We start from the raw sequence: 20,703 nt of genomic DNA on the forward strand, positions 1-20,703 counted from the left end.
CGACGTGCTACTTCAGGAGCGGGATGATAACGTACACTAATGACACTGAGAAACTTGAACAGATTTTGAATTGAAAATACATCGTTCAAATATATGTAACTATTATTTAGACATCTCCTGGGCCACATTGTTTATTTTATTAAGATGATAGCCTATACCATGTTGCATCCGATGGCGTGTGTAATAGAGTGATTACGGCAGGGTGTCTAGCGCTTCTCGTTCTCCAGTTGGACTTGCTTCTTTGAGTTTGTTATTCCGGACAGGTTAGAACAGGTGATACCGGCAGTCAAATTTGACTTTCCACTGTTAAAATGGCTCTACGCGTTTGCAGTACTTTCCTGCGTTCTTACTCGACACACGGCAAGGTAACAGAATCTCTCTTTTTAGTTTGAGAATTACTTCCTAGTTTCTATTAGAAAGCTGGAATGGAAAGTAGCGCATGGAAACAATTAAATTAAATAACACGAGACTAAGCTATTACTTACTTACTTACTGATTAATAATGTTTTATTACAGTACAAATGTGAGATTCCTGGAAGTGAATTTGAATGAAGGCTTGGCGCATAAATATTCATTACGGAGTGTGACGTCTCAAAGTGATGGTTCTACTGATTGGCTCAAAGGCTGACGTTGGTTAGAAATTTCTGGACTTTATGTGAAAGTCTTGTCTCAGTCATGAATATTAAACAAAATGCCAGTAACCTTCACGGTGTGTGTTTTATATTCATGAGTTAAACCTTGGTTTAATTTCACTTCCTGGAAATTTTTATTTGGGCAATGGTAGCCTACATCTTCCTTGACATATAAAATGATTGTTTGTTTTTCATCTTCATGGATTCAGACTCAAAATTATTTAAGACAAGTTTGTGAATCATCTCGAATCGAATCTTTGATCTGAATTTGTAAAAAAAATAAAAAATGTTCTTCAGAATCAGAAAGAGCTTATTGCCAAGTATACTTACACATTCAACGTTACACATGGAGTGTTATCGCTTAGTTTTAGAAGATATTCTGTTTTTGAAAAATATGTTGAATCCCCATGCTGATTTACATCTTTAACTGTCCATTCCATTTCAAATATTGCTCCTTTTTTTGGCCTTATGATATTGGTGCTCTCTCTCCTGCTTTGTAAATGTGCAAGAAATGTAATTTAAAATAATTAACATTTCCATTTTCGATTTCAAATTCAATTGTAATCTTCGTTCATCAAAACATCCTGATAAAAAAAAAAATACTTCCACATATTCTTCCACAATTTCAATAAGCAGCACAACCATGTTCAGACAAATGTTTATTATTTAGCATATGTTCTGAAGGACCATGTGACACTGAAGACTGGAGCAACAGGGGAAAAATACATTTTAAAGTTTATTCAAATAAAAAAGTTCTTTGAAATGAATATACAGTTTTTATAGTTTTGACCAAATAAATGCAGTGGTGAGCTTAAGAGACTTTTTTCAAAAACATTACCGACACAAAACTTTTAATCTATATTTAAATCTTATTTTTAATCAAATATTATATATTTTTATTTACTGTATATTATTAATTATTGTTATTATTCACTAAAAGGCATATACTATATATATATAATTTAAAAAGCATGTCACTAAATGCCACAAAACAGATTTGATTTGACTGGATAGTTAAAATATCATTATCATTAGTTTCCAAGTAGCAAAAAAAAGCAACAACAACAACAAAATATATTTATGAGTGTTAAATAATGCTTTATAAATTTGGCATTGAAACTATCATCACAAGCAGCAGCTAATCAGCAAACAAGAAGAATTCACATTAATTTCTAACGGAAAACAAGAAAAAGCATGATGTTATACTATATTAATAGCCTACTAGCCGCTCTAAGTTGTTTTCGATGGAAGTTCGGCAGAGCTACAGAAAGCTGACAGATACACTGAAGTAAAATCATTGCTATGGAAATGATACACCGTTGATTCTAGTCGCTTTGGTGTAAACACAGAGCCGAACCAACACTGAGTGGGCGCCCCAGGCAAAATTAATCAATGAGGCCCTTTTTTTAATGTATTTTATATATGTTTTATATAAAATACAGGCCTACGATTATGTTAATATATCTTCATTACCTAGAGATATTATTATACAAAATTCTAAAAGTAGTCAAAACACAGAACATCTAACAGAACATAAGTTGTTTATTTTTTACAACATTATGTGCTTATTTTTTTAAATATCGAAATGTCAATCTTCATCTTTATAGAAGATACAATACAACAATCTTCAAGATACAGTAAATATTCAAATGTGTAACAGATTGTCACTTTAAAAACAGTCATTTGCGTGGTGGAACAAGCAATGCTATATAGAAATAGCGTACGTTGTGCAATCCGGGAGTGGTCTATATCTCCCATAGTGAAACACCTCACTCTGTTATCAAAGAACCCGGGATTACGTTAAGTAATCCATCGTTCTTTTTCCAACTTCGCTCTGTGTTTCATTATGGGAGATATAGACCACTCCCGGATTGCACAACGTACGCTATACCTCATCAATGGGACCTGATGTGCTGGCTCCTAGCACTGCATGAGCTAAGGATGGCTCCGACACATTCAGTCTATAAAATCGCACTAAAGTGTGCAGCGTAGTCCAGCTTACTGCCCCACAGATCTCCTGTACCGAAACTCCCTTAGGTAAGGCCCATGATGTAGCCATAGCACGGCGGGTAGGTGTCGTCTCGTCATGGTTTGAGCAGGAGGTAGCCTTTTTCCGTCAGAAAGGTCCCTCTCTGTAGAGGCCTGCATTTCAGCCCGAGCCCGACGGGCCCCGACTTATTTATGCTCCTAGGGCCGGGCTTCGGGCCAATTTTCACGTCATAGTTCACACGCGGGCCGGGCCTCGGGTCTGTTTTAGGCTTATCTTTTTTATAGCCTATTTTAGACATTAATTAAAATAAAACATGAGAAGATGACGATTGAAAAGCAAACATAGAAAGACGTTTTATAACCTATCACACTGACATAAGACTGACACATGACAGTCTGCTCATGCTCACGCTCACGCACACACACACACACACACACACAGGTTTCCCGGCGGCGCGATCTGAGATTCGCGCGACCGGCTCGTTCTAGTGTCCCGCTATGGTAGCGAGCGTGACTTCAGCGCAGCTGGAAAAAGTACGACTGGATTAAAACCTTCCACTGTGGATGCTGTGCTTTTTCTTCACGATGCTCTGAGACTGTTCTTAGCCATGTTAGGAGGAGGTTGTTTTTTGTTTGATTGGACTTTATTTTCATGAGTCTGTTGGAAACTATTGGAAATGGCCATGTTCTGTAGTGAAGACTTGATTTTTGAGGTAAGATAACCTGCATGTTTGTTTTTAATGTAATTTATTTGATTTGTTTAGATTGCATTCTCTGTATTGTAGCCTATATTATAAATTCATTTAGTTTGCGAGCGCTGTTGCGACTGAGCAGCAGAGCAGTTTGCCTCAGCTTTTCAAAAATGACAATAAACGTTTAAACTAACGTTAACTGTCTGTGTGATATGCTTAAGTTGTTTTATATCTATGGATTTTATTGTAGCCAAGTAAAGTGTTGATTTGAGAGGCTATAAATCAATCAATGGATCAAACATGTTTAACTCGCTGTCGGCTGCTTGGTCGTCATAAATTTTGTTTTTTGTTTTTTCTTAATTAACTTTATAAAGAAATGAAAATAAACCTACCGGTAAATACTTTGCCATTGAAAACAAAATATATCTGGTTGGTTTACTGACTGCAACATAGGTCAGGCTGTTTATCTTTTTTTTTTTCTTTTTTTTTTTACGGGCTCGGGTCGGACTCGGGCTGATCATTCTGATGAGCTGTCGGACACGGGCCGGGCTAGGGCCTGAGCGTCTCGGGGCAGGGCCGGGCTAGGGCCTAGATTTGAGGCCCGTGCAGGGCTCTACCTCTCTGCACCTTCTGCATCCTGTGCCGTGGGCCACGCTAGGCCCAGTTTAGCCGCGGCTCGCTTGCACACCTTGTGCAGGTTACCTTCTGCCTGAGAACCCAAGTCAGTCGTGCTAGGGGGTCTAGACTGTTGGACAGGGAAGAGAGAGTTGTCTTCCTCCTCGTCGTCATCCATTTCCAAGTCGACGAGGTCAGAGTTAACATCGCCCTCCCCTCGTCACCCGGCTCCTCCTCCTCGTGTGCAAGAAGGCCATCGAACAGAGGAGGCATATCCGGGGATTCGGCTTCCATCATGTCAGCCCAGCTCGTGGTAGCTCGCTGATGGTCAGTAGCCTTAGGCTTCGCGGCAGCTCCGGACAGAGATGGGTCTTGCTGGCTAGCTACCGCCACTCTCAGCCTTCTCTCCAAAATTTTCACCGGCATTGACGCACAGTGAACGCATGTTTGCGGGTCCGCAAGCGACGTTTGAGCGTGCTTAGCACCCATACACACAATGCATATGGGATGGGGGTCCCTGTCCGAGACGGTTGCTCCACATTCAGCATCCACTGAATTGGCTCTATCACTCTCTCTCCTCTCCAACTATAGCTGGTGTGTGGTTAGCGCACTGGCGCCGTTGGACTGTGGCTGCCGTCGCATCATCCAAGTGGATGCTGCAAACTGGTGCTGGTTGAGGAGAGACCCCCTGATATGATTGTAAAGCGCTTTGGGTGTACAGTAGTACATATGAAAGCGCTATATAAATGCCTCATTCATTCATTCATTCATTCATTCATTCATTCACATGACGATGGACACGGGCGGGGTGCCGGCTCCCTGCTTTCCTACTCAATCCCTTTGGCGGGGGAAATGGCGGTCGACATAACGGCTGGGGAGAGAAGAGTGATTCAATGACTCGTCACAACACGTTAGTCCGATGGTTCACGTAGGGTAGTTAGCCCTTTTTACGGCTCGCCTTAACGTGTAGAGCCTAAAGATGGCTTGGCGCCTCTGAAAATCCTACCGACGTGATAGCTCGCCTTGACGCGGACACTATTCGGGTGTGACACTCAACACAGTCCAATCCACTGAAGTCACGTTCGGTGGCGTAATCCAATGACGGTCCGCCAGTTGAACAGTTTAGCGAAAACCAGCGATGAAGTCGGACGTGATGAGAGAGCTTGTTGTAGTCCCTCACGGGAAGAAAGTCGAGAATGACTTTGTTATCGGTCGACCTGAGTGATATAGGTCGAGTGATATATTTACCGCCCCGGAGCCTGATCTCAGGTCGACCTGTCTGTCAAAGACAGACGTGGTGGCATAGGAGCTTCCGTAGTTGGTCACGCCCAAAGCGATTCCCCATAGTGAAACACCGAGCGAAGTTAGAAAAAGAACTCCATACATCTCCGTTGTAAAGCAGATGCGCCTTTAGAGAGAAATGCATCTACGTAATCATTACGTAATCAGATGATATTTGCTTTCTATATGAATTTTTTCATTTAAAAGTGCCAGTGGACATTTCAAGCTTTATATAGATATATTTCTCATGTATGTGAGGCTAGTATACGCTGTGTTTCTGTTTATTTTTGAGACGCGCTCCAGTTCATGGAGACCATGAAAGCGCGCCCTGATTGTTTTATTTTATTTTACCAAAGCACAAAGTTTTCTTGTTATTGTGAGTTTACACAAATAAAAGTAGTTGCGACTGATGCATTATTCTTTTCTGTATGGCCAGAAATGATGGAGTATTTGAAGTTGTTTCCACTTGGGTATGCGCTTAACAATAGTTAACGTTAGAGCGAGCGGCCATGTCAGACGGATAAGTCCTTTTAATCTTTAACAAATCAGATCATGCATTTTCTACATACCGTGAGTAAGAGCTGCTCCAGTTTGAAAAAGGCTGCTGAGGCGAGTTGGTAAAAGCATAACCCGCGTAACGAGAAAGGGGCCCCACTAAGGGGGATGCAGAGATGTTGCTCCGTCTTTATATTAACATTCCCGATTGTTTGAATGATCAGCCCTCGGGGGCCCCCTTAAAATGCGGAGTATTTTATGTAAGTATAAAATGTAAGTGACTTAATATTAATTACTTGTTTATTGAACTGTCATATGAAATCAGTCACATTTTCAACCGTGATGGTATTCAGCACTCTTGATCGTGGGATGTTGCTTAACTGTATCATATATTATAAATATAAAAACTCCACATGAATTTTTACCGCCGTATGTTCACTGAGTTTCTTTGTGTGAGCTGCGCTCATTGGTTTCCATTTCTCCTCACAAGGCTCGACGGCACAACCTCGTTACCATCAGACAGTCAGAGGCTGTTTTCCGATTGGTTGGCAGTCCGAATGTTGGCAGATCATTTTTTTAACAATATGATAATAATTAAACATTTAATTACATTTTAAATTAACAAATATTGTAAGTAAACAACAATAGGCCAAGTTTAGATTTTTTTTACATTTTTTTGTTAAGACCTTAAAAATAATTTTGCATCTATTTTAGGTGGCTACGCCTATGGCAAGTAGTTACAAGTTTCATCTGATAAATGTTTGGCATATACGCGCCTTAAACAAACACCCCCCAAGAACACATCAATGCCCCCCTTTCAAAGATATTGCTTCCATACCCAGCCCCCCAATCCTGGCACCAGGACACATGACTTGGGGGGCTTTTATAATTCTCAGGGGACTTGTGGTTGAAATCTCTTTCAGGGGGGTGGAATGCTGGTTGCCAATCTTGGTTTAAATTGCTTTCCGGTTTAAATCGCGTTCTGGGGTTGGGGGCTCTGATCATTGCAGGGATGCTGTTAAAAATCAATTCCCCTATGGAGAAAATAAATGGGATTTTTACTTCCAGAACCCGACTGTTACATTATATTGGTTGTTCTTGTAGTCTAGTCTACTACAGACAACAACTGTGCCAAATGCCGGCATGATGTATACCGATATTCAAGCTGAAGGAACTGGATGAAATATTCTGAATAGTGTCAATCTGACTTGTGCTGCTGTAAATGGGCAGGAATACATATCTGAGCAACTTTGACTTGTGGCATTGTACTCTGCTGCATATGTCAAGTCAAGTCACATTTATTTATATAGCGCTTTTTACAATAAAGATTGTTTTAAAACAGCTTTACAGAGACAACAGGAAAATAATGCAAAAAAAGTTTGTTTCCAGAAGAAAATAGCATTACAGTCCAGCTTAAGTAAGTTCAGTGATGTTTCATTTTTGTTTTTAAAAAAGTTATCAGAGTTAAAAAGTTAATTTCATATATATATATAGCCGCTCTGGAGTAAACCGTGATGTCATCGTCCATCTCGGTTCAGTTCTTGTATAATAGTGTCAATGCAGGCAGATCAATGTTATTCTTGAATATTAAATTAAATGTTCAATTTAATGTCCCCAAATAAGCAAGCCAAGCCAATGGCAACAAAGGGGAAAAAGGCGACTAGGTGGAAAAAGGCGACAGTGGCAAGGAACCTAAACTCTATCTGGGCAGAATGGAGAAAAAAACCTTGGGAGAACCCAGGCTCAGTCGGGCCTGCATTACAGGCAGCATTACAGGTCAGATTGGATTGGAACAATCAGAATATTTCCAGTCCCATCTGGTTGAAGATCGGAGTCATCACGCTGGAATGGAGACGGGTTGGGGCTTTGCAGCTGCAGAGTGCCTATGATGACCCGTGCCCACTGTCGAAAGCTCCTACAATGGGCACACGAGTGTCGGAACTGGACTTTGAAAAAGTGTAAGGTCACAAGTCACATTTTCTTTCACATCACGTGGACGGCCGTGTACGAGTGCGTCTTTTACCTGGGGAAATGATGGCTCCATGATTCGGGTGGAGTGAGTGTGATGCTCTGGACAATGTTCTGCTGGGAAACCCTGGGTTCGGCCATTCATGTGGACGTAAATTTGACACGTGCCACCTTCCTAAACATTGATCAGGCCAGGTACACCCTTAATGACAATGTGTTGCCTGGTGGAAGTGGCTCTTTCTGCAGGATAATGCACCCTGACACTGCACACATTGATCGGGAATGGTTTGAGGAACATGATGAAGAGTTCTAGCTGTTGCTCTGGCCTCCAAATTCCCCAGATCTCAATCCAGTTGAGCGTCAGTGGGATGTGCTGGACCAACAAGTTCGATCCACGTCACAACCTACAGATCTGCTGCTAATGTCTTGGTACCAGAAACTACAGGACACCTTCAGGTCTCGGTGGGTCGGCACTGTTTTGGCAGCACACAGCGAACCGACAGCATATTAGGCAGATCGTCATAATGTTTTGGATCATTGGTGTGTGTCATGAAGAGAACAGATACTGTTTCAAGGTGGTGTAGGAAACTCAGAAGCAAAGACCTGGGGCCTCATTTATAAAACTTTGCGTAGGATTTGCATCAGAAGTGGCGTACGGATGAAACATAGGACGTGCGTATGCACATAAATATTCGGATTTATAAAACCGTGCGCACGCACATCCTACGCATTTTTCCCATAATAAATCACAATCAATTCTAAATGTAGCGCAGCTTTTGCGGCTTCATGTCACGCCCATAGTTGCCCATAAATAGTCCGTGAAACGCCCATAAGTTAATATTCATCGATTGCGAAATCATGGCAAACATAGAGAGGAAATAAAAAAAACGTAACTTCACTCAATGTGAAGTAGAAGTTATCGTTGGCGAGTTGGAGAAGAGGAGAAAAATGTTGTTTGGAGGGCACAGTGTGGGCATTACTAATGCCAAAAAGGCACTTGAGTGGCAAAAGGTTGCAGACGCCGTAAATGCTGTAGCCTCACAACCTCGGACTGTGGCCGAAAAAAAAAAAAAAATCTCCCTAATTATCTATCTATCTGACTATCTATCTAATTGCATATCTGCTCCGCCAGACGGACACATTGGCGAGAATATCAGTTTTGTACATTATTTCGTTCTGTTTACCATCTTATTTATGAGGATGAATTGTATAACATGCCAATATTATTGCAGAACATATTTCACTTTTCTTTTTGCAAATATGTGTTCATTTGCATTTCTGTTGCAGATCGATCAAACGGGTGTTCGTGTAGGCTGTTAATTGTAAGACTTGCTTTGTGAAGTCTTCGTGTTATTTATGAGAGGCAGTATTGCCATTTATTTTACACAACGGTCTACAGTTTCACACACTTTCACGTGTTTCTTCCATCTGCCGACGGTGTCGCCATTTCTCATTTCAGCCGTTTTTGTGCGTACGCCTGGGTCAGAGCTTGCGTGAAGGACCGCACATTTTACCGTCAAGTTTGCTTTTTATAAATACCAATGATTGCGTAGAGAGCGGCGTCCGCCTTCTTTTGTGCGTACGCAACGTTTATAAATGAGGCCCCAGGAGACTCTGATGTGTCTTGAGCAGGATTCTTTATTGAGAACATGTATTATTGTTGGTTGCAGCAGTCATCAAGTCTTACTGAGGCAGGCATACGTTGTATTTTATAGGCATTCAGTGGGCAGTCCTTAAAAGTGTTGACCTTACACAGCGACAGAAGTGACCAAAGCAGCTAAAGACAATACAGAAAATTACCCCTGACTGTGAAGATAATAGTAACCCCAAATGGTATAAACAGCACCTGGTCATGAGAACTAAGACTGTCAACATTCACGCATATTTGGCTCTCAGTTGGAAGATCAGAGACTGGCAGAACGCCCCCACTTAATGATGTCTTATTGACAAAGTTTGAGAGGAGCACGTTCAGATAATTGAACCAAATTAACATGAGAGGAGCACATTCAGTTAATCAACACAATTAGCATGTTAAGAGGTATATACAGTATAAAGCAGACTTACCTCTGTCCCACGACAGTTTTCCAGCATCCCTCCACCACCCCAACTTCTATTCCTATCCCAACCTGGGATAGGGGAAGTACTCTGGGTTTGGGCCAAAAAAGAAAATTAGGAAGTCTATACTAGTAGTCTATTGCCATAGCTGCCATATAACCCGTTGTGTTTCTCTTGTGATGATGATGATTTGTATTATTACTATCATAAAAAAGGCAGTACAACAAATAACAACCCTGATGTCGTTCTTAAATCTTGTTTTTGCATAAAGAAAAATGATACTACTTTTAGGACCATTAAGATTCTTGTTTCAGTAATGCTAAAAAAATAAAAAAAAATACCAAAAATGGCAGAGTATTCATTTTTGTGATATTCTGCCAAATACATTCATCACAAATTATAATTTCAATATGTTTGTTTAAATGATTCTTGGCTTCACATCCAGCCGGTTCTCAGTGGACTGTCATCAGTCCGGTTCAGAAGTTCCTGTCCAGTTCACATCAGTCATCTGGACCACCTAGTGCTCACTGTTCGGGACCTGAATAAAACCACTCATTTTTACTCCAAGGTTTTGGGAATGGAGGTCGTCACTTTTAAGGTAAAACTTCACACAAAAACCACACAGTGAACAAAACCACATGGTGGCAGCAAAGTATAAGTATTCTCACCAATCAATGTCTACGTTTCAGGGTGACCGTAAAGCTTTGAGCTTTGGAGAGCAGAAAATCAACCTTCATCAGGTTGGGAAGGAGTTTGAGCCGAAAGCCAAAAGCCCAACACCAGGATCTGCTGACTTGTGCCTTATCACCAAGACCCCTCTGACAAATGTTGCTGCCCATCTCAAGGTATTAATTACAATTAATTTGACTAATAAAATCATCAGTCCAACACTAGTTTTGCTAAATAAAAAAATAACTATTTATCTTTTTATTCATATTCATTCATTATGTCATACAGCACCACAGAACGTCTGAGAAAGAGGAGTTTGTCCACCATGCTTCATAAATAAGCAATACCACACAGTGCTGTTGTTTTTAATACTAATTATAGGCATGTTAAAATTCAGTACAACAACATGATTGTGATATTGCTTTTATACAGCAGGTCTATAAACAAGAAGTTACTACTGAGTAACTTAGATTTTAGACACAATATTGACGATATTACTCTAACATTATTCAATTGAATAATATCATTCTACTTTTACGGACAAAACATATTTCCAGACGAAGCCAAAGCAAAATCTCTGAGCAACAAACCAGTGTTTGTTTCCTGAAGGAACTTTTCTTGTTTTAGAACTCCGTCAGATTCAAGGGCCAAAACAAACTGTTCAATAAAGTGAACGTCAATGATTAAATAAAATGAAATATTTTTAAATGTATATTTCTATAATTGACTTTTGAAACATTAATAATGTCAACCAACTGTTTCTAAAACACCCTGCATCTTTTTTTTTATTCTTTATTCTTTTTGCAATAATAATAATAAAAAGACAATAATAAACAACACAGAGGGTTACATTACATAAACATAAATAATATTAAACTAGCTTAAATGATTGACATCATTTCAGAGTCTTACATGCAGCAGAGTTTTTAGAGTTCCTCAAAGAATTGATATCAAGTCAAGTCAAGTCAAGTCATCTTCATTTATATAGCGCTTTTAACAATGGAGATTGTTTCAAATCAGCTTTACAGAGATAAACATACAATTTACGGTAACAGAGATCTGTTACCGTAAATTGTATGTTAATTTTGATGCATAAATTGTATCAAAATCTTTCTTAAAAATGAAAAAAGGAGTTTTCTTTGAAAATGTACACTTGTGAATATAACATTTGGCAAGAAAAAGTAGCAAGTTAAGAACAAATTTAAAATGATAAGGATCTAATTTCAGAGAGTCACCAAAAAACATTTTTTTGTGGCTTATACAGAAGTTTAAAGATAGATACCTTTTAACAAAATTTGAAAAGTCAACCCAAAAGATTTTGCAATACACACATTCCCAAAACAAATTAATAATTGTCTCATCAAACTGATGACAAAAGGAGCACAAGGGGGAAATACTATTATTACATTTAGCAAATTTATAATTAACTGGGTAGCAATTGTGAATCATTTTAATAGAGACTTCAACCACTTTATTAGATGAAGAAATTCTCCCATACTATATCATCAAATTTGTTATTCCAAAAGCTTACACAAGCAGGCAAAGAAATCTGATCTCTGTTGAGATTTGGGCGAATTTTCTTGTTTGACAAGCTGCTGAGAGGACATTGATCAACAGATAGATTAGTGCTGTCAAAAAAAGGTGGAGAGCATGAAGGTCATTTAGGGCCAGGTGTAACTAAAGGTTTCACACAATCAGGAATTTCACCAAAAACAATGGCATATTCTCTTGGGGTTGACTGGAAAAGAGGATTACTGCATAAAGTGTTCATAAGAGAGCAAGACACCCCTTTCATCTAAAAGTTGACTCACTAAAAGTATATTTTTATCAAACCAATTATATAAAAAAAAAATAGATTTATTTTTATATTGAATATTTTGGTTGTTCCAGATAAAATAGATATGTGGAGAAAAATTAGGGACCAGCATAACAAAGCCTGTTTATGAAAACACTCTCTACCTGTTATAGACAGATCACGCTGTAACCAAGAATCACATTTGCGTTGAATAGACAGAATAAGAGGTTCAAAGTTCAGGTTTGATCTTTACATATAAGTATACCCAAGTATTTAACTTCGGATTTGACTGGAATGTCACAGACTTTAACATCAACAGAATTGTGTCATCAGCCAATTGGCTTATTAATATTGATCGGTTTGCAACAGAGATACCTTTCAAATGACTATTTTGAATGTGTATGGCTAATAATTGCAGAAGCAGAAAAAGATATGGCGATATTGGGCAGCCTTGACGGATGCCTCTGGCTATATTAAATCTATGAGTAGTACCATGTGGTAATTTAATAATTGATAAAGCATTGATAAAGTTGGGGCCAAAACCAAAAATATTCAAAGTTTTAAGAATAAAAGGAAACTCAACGGAATCAAAAGCTTTATAAAAATCAAGAAAAAACAAGAAACCATCGTCAGGGATCAGATCCGAGTAATCTAATATATCAAGAACAAGTCTAATATTATTTGAAATAAGTCTGTCTTTCATGAAACCGGACTGAAAGTCATCCATTATATTATCTAAAACACATTTAATTCTTTTAGCAAAAATCATGGCTAGTATTTTGTAATCGTTATTTAACAAGCTTATAGGTCGCCAATTTTCAAGTTCAGTCCCTTTTGAGGCTTAGGGATCAGATTTATAACACCCTGAGTCATAGAGCCTTATGTAGGCTTTCTAAATACACTTGGAGAAGAAATGGAGAAAGAATATTTGAGAATTTCTTATAGAACTCTTATAGAGCTTTATTAAGTTTCAGCTTATCGATCGGTTCAGAAATATCTTGAATTTGAATAGGAGATTCACACAGACTTTTGCCAATATCATAAATTTTGGAAATACGGTCTGAGTCAAGAGAATTCAAAAATAGATCGAAATTTTGTTGAGAGTGTCTAGAAAGATTTTTATAAAATTCTTCACAATAATTCCAAATGTCTTTGTGATCTTTTAAAACCACTCCATTTATGTTAAGACTATCTATAGAATTGAGATGATTACACTGTTTCTCCAACCTAAAAAAATTATTATTATCCATCCATCTCCTTCTTGAACGAACAAAAGCACCCTTTGCTTTACATATATACAAGTTATCTAATGAGTTCTGAAGTTCAGCCAATTCAAATTTCTGGACAACTGATAAATGTTCAAAGGGGACGCAGGAGAGGCAGACAATTCTTTTAACAATGTTAAAGGCACACTGTGGAACTTTTCAACCTTTATAATATATTACCAAAACCCATTGAGATGGTACATCGACTTACAATAGGTTGAATGACACGTCTGCCGAAGCCTGAAGGTGTCTGTATCGCTTTTCCTAGCACTATGTAACTTCGGGTTTCGGGTAGGAACCCGAGCACAAAAAGAACTACAAAATTCGACCGCTTTACGGCATACGTCACTTCCCCCACCACCCACAACTTCCTCAGATTCTGACGTGAGTGCTCAACTCGCGTTTGATTGCCGTCTGTATGTTTTCGTCATGGCCGAACCAACAGCTACAAGGAAGAAGGCAAAGGTTTTGTCAGAGGACACTAAAAAAAAGAAAAAGGCATAGTGACAAATGAAAAGCCAGGACGAGGATCACCATTGGTCCAGCGTTCGCTCGCTGGCGTGAGCTACAGGAGGAGGAGGGGTGCCCGACCGATGCTAACGCTTGCCTGCACACAAATGCCGTTTCCAAGGTGACACAGATAAATCATATAAGCAGTGTAGTATTTTCTGGTATTCCGGCCACAGCCGATGGTGTTATGAGTGTAATAAAATGCCCACAGCCCATTGTTCATTTCTACACACAAACACAGCCCGCCACAGTGCAGGGCTCGCACAAATAAAATCGACTCATGTCAAATGTACATTAAATGTAGTGAAAGTTCCCACGACTCAGTGCCCACAAACACTACACACAACATGTCCCACGGTTTCTGTAAAACGAAACCAACACACATAAGTTACAGTCAGCTCAGGCCGACGGTGTTTTTAGTGCAGTAAATGTGCCCGCCGTCCCGCGCCCACATTCACTCACAGACATGTTAGCACTAAGCCGCTCGCTCTCTCTCAGCAGACTGCTATAAGGGAATCGAGCGCGGCCAGGCTGCCCGCCTCAAACACTGCAAGCACACACAATCTAAAGACACGGGAAGCTGACCCACTGTCTATGGGCGGACCGGTTGACTGTTTGTTGACTTTTGCGACAGTGCTGCGGAGCTTGTGGCCTCTAGGGACGCTAGACGTGAAAGTTACAGGTCGAGCGCCACTAGTGGCCAAAAGTTCCGCAGTGTGCCTTTAAGTTCCTCTAATTTGTATTGCTTGGCTTTTTGAGATCCAACTTTGAATAGCAGCATCAACCGAATATTGTATTTTAATAGCTCCCAATTAGAACCAAAATTATTTTCATCTTGAGCTTTATTAAGAAAGAAATTAATTTTAGAAATCACAGATTGACAAGTTTCCTCATCCTCTAATAAAGCAGAGTTTAGTTTCCAATATGAACTATATGTTCTTGAGTAAGATGGGTTATCAAAAGACAGAATAATAGACTTATGATCGGACAGTGGAGAAGGCAAAATTTCAACCTTATTGACGTAATCAGATAAAGAGTCAGATATTAACCAGAAGTCAATCCTAGACCTCAATGGACCAGGGGTGTGTTTCCCGAAAGCATCGTTAGCCAACTATGGTCGCAAGTTCCGTCGTTATCAGCAGTTCAACGAGTCGGTGTTTCCCGAAACCATCGTTTCAACGAACATTCGCATACAGCATCGCAGAGTTGTGGAACGACAGCTCTCGTCCTGTGGTTAGAAGCAGAGTTTCTAGATTGCATGACATGTGGACTTAAAGGGATACTCCACCCAAAAATGAAAAATCTGTCATCATTTCCTCACCATCAAGTTGTTGCAAACCTGTGTGAGTTTCTTTCTTCTGCTGAACACAAAGGAAGATATTTTGAAGAACGAGTGGAACCAAACAGTTGTTTGTTTCCAAAATACTATGGAAGTCAATGGTGCCAAAGTTCCAATCATTCTTCAAAAGATCTTCCTTTGTGTTCAGCAGAAGAAAGAAACTAACACAGGTTTGCAACAACTTGATGGTGAGGAAATGATGACAGATTTTTCATTTTTGGGTGGAGTATCATACAAATGTCATTTACGTCTTTGAGTTTGTCAAGAGATTTAAAGCACAGTTTTTGAAGACTGCGCATGTGCAGACGTGCTCTACTATGTAAGAACGAGCCTATGATTGAATCTGGAAATAAAGCGAAATTACTGAGAAAAATGAGAAATAGTCCTCAGATGCCATGTCTGTAATTTATATCAAAACATCTAGCGTTAATTCGATCTCAAACAGTTTCATTAAAAGAAGTTAGTACTCCACCACGTGGACGTCATAAACCAACGTGGTTGAACGAGCACTTTGCGACAATATGGTTTCGGGAAACAGTCGTGACTAGCTAGTTGATAACACGGGAAACGGGAAACACACCCCATAGCTGTTAGACCAGGTAAATTGTGAAGCATGAGGATGTTTTTCCCTCCAAATGTCAGTCATACCAAAACGGGAAATCAAGTCACAGAGGCCTGATGATTCATTAGATATTCTAGGTGGTGAGCTGGTTTGGTTAAAGTCTCCACCCAAAATAATAACCAAAATAGAATTTTTAGATTTAAAATAGTCTAAATATGTTTCTATGGAATTAAACAATTTTAAGTTATTTGTTGCAGTGTTAAATCCATAAATGTGACCCGGGACAAAGATACAATAATTTAAGATAACTAATAAAAAAAGAAAGTGACCTTCAGGATCAGAGATTGTCTCTGTTATTTTACCCTTAAACTTGTGCTTTAAAGTTAAGACTCCTGCTGAAAGATTAGAGCCATATGAAGAAAACAACTCATCACCCCATTGTTATTTCCAAAACTTCAACTCGCTAGTTTGCATGAGACTCTCATAAAACAAAAATCAGAGGTAAGAGATTTAGCATATACAGAAAAATAGCTTTACGTTTGACGTGATTACGCAACCCTCGTGCGAAGGTTAATTGAGCAAACGGAAAGTTTAGGAAACATTAGAACAATATGACACAAGAACTGTAACAAGTGAGTCAATCCATGACATCCTGTAAATGAGAAAATGACTCGTAAATAAACAAGGTTGGGGTCATTCGGAGAGACAGAGAAAACAAAACGCAGATGAACCTCAAAGTGACTTTTTCTAATAGTCTGTTAATCTTTCAGTAAGCATTTTGAAGATTGAGAACTGTTACTTAAGACAGAAACATGACAATAAAGGCAGAACAGTAATTACCAAAGTTATGCTACTAGAAACATCGTCAAATTCAAATCATTCAGCGACTTGCAAAAGAAGTTCTTTGCCATCAACGAACGCCTTTGGACCGACGAAGTAAGCGCGGTGTCCTTGCTGACGGTCTCTCTGTCGAGTCTTTCATGCTGAAAAAAACGACAACTACTCGTACAGTATAAATAAACATTCATTCTACTATAATTTTACATGCTTTAATTCAAACGTTAATTCTGCTTTCTGTTTCCTACTTCCAACTCAATTTCAACAATGAAACTGAAATGTAAAAGCTCAGCTCTAAATGTTGCTCATCCCTGGTTTTAGAGGACAGAACACTGAAGTTTTTTCATAGAATGATATATTCTCAGATTTTTCTGATGTTGTGTTTCCAGGCGTGTGGAGTGACAATCGAGGAGGGCCCAGTTGACAGGACTGGCGCTGTGGGTCCCATCAGTTCCCTCTATTTCCGTGACCCTGACAACAACTTGATTGAAGTGTCCAATTACCAACAATAGACAGGAGGCGTTGTATCATTGCCTGGAGAAGAATATAAATCGCCCTGTAATTGGATTGCTTTTTAAAAGCAATAAAAAACTCCCATCAAGGTTTTAAAAGGAAGGAAGCTAATTGCTTTTACTGGTGGTTTCGGCTGAGCTAATATTTCCTTCTTTTTCAAACTTCCTTATGTGGTAGGCTCAATATCAAACCATTTTGGGCCAAGCACGAATCCTCACGTACTGAGACACTGTACATGATTTTAAATTGTAATAATGATGTGGGGTAAATTCATTTGAAGCCATTAAGTTCTGTAAGATTCTGACTATATTCACTTAGAATCTTAAACCATTTTACTCATTCTATCTTCCTCTGTTCTTTGGATAATGTTAAATAATATTCATTTAAAATGGTAATGTGTCATGATATTTCTATACTTTAGAGATGATGATGATTTTTATTATTACTATCAAAATAAAGGCAATACAACAAATAACAACCATGATGTCCATGTTATATGTCATAAAGAAAAAGAAAATGTAAACTACTTTTAGGATCATTAAGATTCTTAATTTCTTAAGTATTCATTTTTGTGATATTCTGCCAAAATACATTCATCACAAATTATAATTTCAATACGTTTGTTTAAATGATTCTTGGCTTCACATCCGGCCGGTTCTCAGTGGACTGTCATCAGTCCGGTTCAGAAGTTCCTGTCCAGTTCACATCAGTCATCTGGACCACCTGGTGCTCACTGTTCGGGACCTGAACAAAACCACCACAGTCTCTGGGCTCCGGGACACCGATAGTTTAATACTTTAGAAAAGACTAATCACTGTCTGGACAAATAAGGTATGAAGATAAAGGTTAGGATCATTAGTAAGTGTATTCTTGCAACATTTGTCATTTGCTTTTACGAGCTGATAGAGCGTTTGGAGACACGTGACGTCGGTCAGACTTAGCAAATGAAAACTGAAGTATGAAATAGTAAAAAAGACCATTGGAAATTCTCTGTAAATGACACCTGAAGGAATTCTAGTGGAGATAAGAGTTTAATTCTTTCACAGAAAGATACACACACACACACACACACACACACACTTGTGGACGTAGCCACGCATCAAAGGTTCACTGTTAAAATAAATAAAAAGTAAGAAGACATCACAATTACAAGAACAATAGTTACAATAATACAATGCTCCAGTCTGAACACGTGAAAACAACACACAAATAAATGAATGTTTTCTCATGATGCTATTTATAACACTATAACAGTTTATTTTACAGTGTCCTTATTACACGTTACATGTACTTACAGTATTAATGACATAAAATGATGCATAATTGCATAAAACAGAACTTTATTTGTCCTGTAAAGCCCAAACTAAAACATAGAATGGTTATTTCTCTTCTCATTCTTCATGTGTGATAAAAACATTTTTATGAGCACAATGACTTGATTTCCTTTTGTCACTTGATGTGTCACTGATCAGTATTGTTTCCTCAAACCTCTTATGTAATATAGAAATCTTGACAGGACACAATTTCCTTGTTCCATTACAGTTTCAACAGATACATTGTTAGTTTGTTGGCTTTGTTTGTCCCTCATCATCCTCATACCGAAGATGACACTGGCATTGTGCCATCACAAAGGACATGGGTTTGACGACAGCTTCCTCAGATGAAACCAATTTGCTTAATTAAGTTGAGGTTTTTGCTATTCTTACTGGTGTAAATTAAGTTACTGTTATATTGTAAACCATATCAATGAAGTGGTTCTGATTACAAATTACTCTGTAACACTTTACAATAAGGTTCATTAGTTAACATTAGTTAATGTATTAACTGACATGAACTAAGAATGAGCAATACATTTGTTACAGTATTTAATCATCTTTGTTAATGTTAGTTAATCAAAATACAGCTGTTCGTTGTTTGTTCATGTTAGTTCACAGTGCATTAACTAATGTTAACAAATACAACCTTTGATTTTAATAATGTATTATGTTAAAACTAATATTATCTAAGATTAATAAATGCTGTAGAAGTATTGTTCATTCTTAGTTCATGTTAACTAAAGGTAGTTAACTAATGTTAACTAATTAACCTTATTGTAAAGTGTTACACTCAGTATGTTTTGGAATCATAAGATTATTGGAGTTATGATTCCAAAACATATTGAGTCACTTAGATATGTCTTTGACTTCAAAATCCATCAAATAAAAAGATTTGAACCGGGTGTCCAGACCTGTTCCTGGAGCGCCACATGATCTTCCCTGCAAAGTTTATCTCCAACTCTAATCAAACACACCAGAACCAGCTAATCAAGCTCGTTTACTGACGAACTCTTCAACTCTGCAGGACACTGGCCCTCCTGAAGCAGAACTGGACTTCCCTAGCCATTAATAACTCAAAATGATCAAGTAAAATACTGAGGCTGTGAAAAATACCCATGAGCCCTTGCAGTTGTACTGCGTGTGTATATGCACTCAAAAGTATTGAGCTGAATCGAGAGTGTTCAATCACTGACCCAGGGTCAGAATTTATCTTTTAGGGTCTATACATATTAAAATATTTTAAAATGTGTTCTAATTAAATTTGCTTATATTTGCAATGCTGACCTTCAATTAAAATTCAGTCTTTGAAAGGACACACAGAGGAAAATTCCAAGGGTACACTGTAAAAAATAAAACGCCATTTTTACGGTAAAATACCGGCAGCTGTGGTTGCCAGAACTTTACCGTCAAAAATATGGTAGCCTACAGACGTTATTGGTTTTACAGACTTAACTTAAAATTTACAGTAATAAACCGTATTTCGTTATCTGATATAATGTTAATTTACCAACCTTTTTATGTATTAATATCTGTTTTATACCATTGTAATACACTGACAACCAACAATCATCACAGCAGTGATGAAAGTCACATGATAAATCAAAGCTCATCACTAGCATCTCTTTCACGACAAAGTTAGTACTAATATATAGAAGCTGCACAGTCTCATTCGCACAAAACACTAAACAGCATCATGGTAACACATGAAATTAAAAAAATGCAATAACATTAATTTAACAACATTAAATGTAACATAAAACTCGAATGTACATAACTGATAAGAAAAGAACTAAGAAAACTAAGAAGAAACATAGTTATTTCAACAAAAATACATCAAATGTAAAGTGTCACGCAGGGAATTGTGGGAATGTCAATTTACGGTTTTTCACTGTAAATTATACAATGAGTTGTTCTTTTTCACTTTCAAAAACTGTAAATTTAACGGTATTTTACAGTAAAATTACATTAAATGTACCGTTAGATCTATCACAGTTATTTACCTTATATAGCAAGGAAACTTTCTGTTAACCTATTAACAGTTTTTCACTGTAGCATTTTTACCGTTAAAATCACGATCATTTTTTACAGTGTAGCTCTTTATTTTACTGCCTTGTTCTCCGTGTAATTACTGTCAGCACATACTGTATAATGTACAACAACTTGGAATCAA

At 38.2% G+C, this 20,703-nt stretch overlaps 1 protein-coding gene across 1 annotated transcript; it reads left to right on the forward strand.

Annotated features, from left to right (window-relative positions):
* Window positions 1–71: 71 nt before the first annotated feature.
* Window positions 72–17,268, forward strand: glod5 (glyoxalase domain containing 5). The gene is made up of 4 exons (XM_056241989.1): window positions 72–365; window positions 10,173–10,325; window positions 10,417–10,572; window positions 17,094–17,268. Exons 1-4 carry the CDS (start codon window positions 312–314, stop codon window positions 17,214–17,216), a joined length of 486 nt encoding a protein of 161 aa, XP_056097964.1. The 5' UTR covers window positions 72–311; the 3' UTR covers window positions 17,217–17,268.
* The last annotated feature ends 3,435 nt before the right edge of the window (window positions 17,269–20,703 follow it).

The sequence above is a fragment of the Rhinichthys klamathensis genome, unplaced genomic scaffold (genome assembly GCF_029890125.1).
Source record: "Rhinichthys klamathensis goyatoka isolate OS25496 unplaced genomic scaffold, OSU_Roscu_1.1 h1tg000687l_1, whole genome shotgun sequence".
Classification (NCBI taxonomy): domain Eukaryota; kingdom Metazoa; phylum Chordata; class Actinopteri; order Cypriniformes; family Leuciscidae; genus Rhinichthys; species Rhinichthys klamathensis.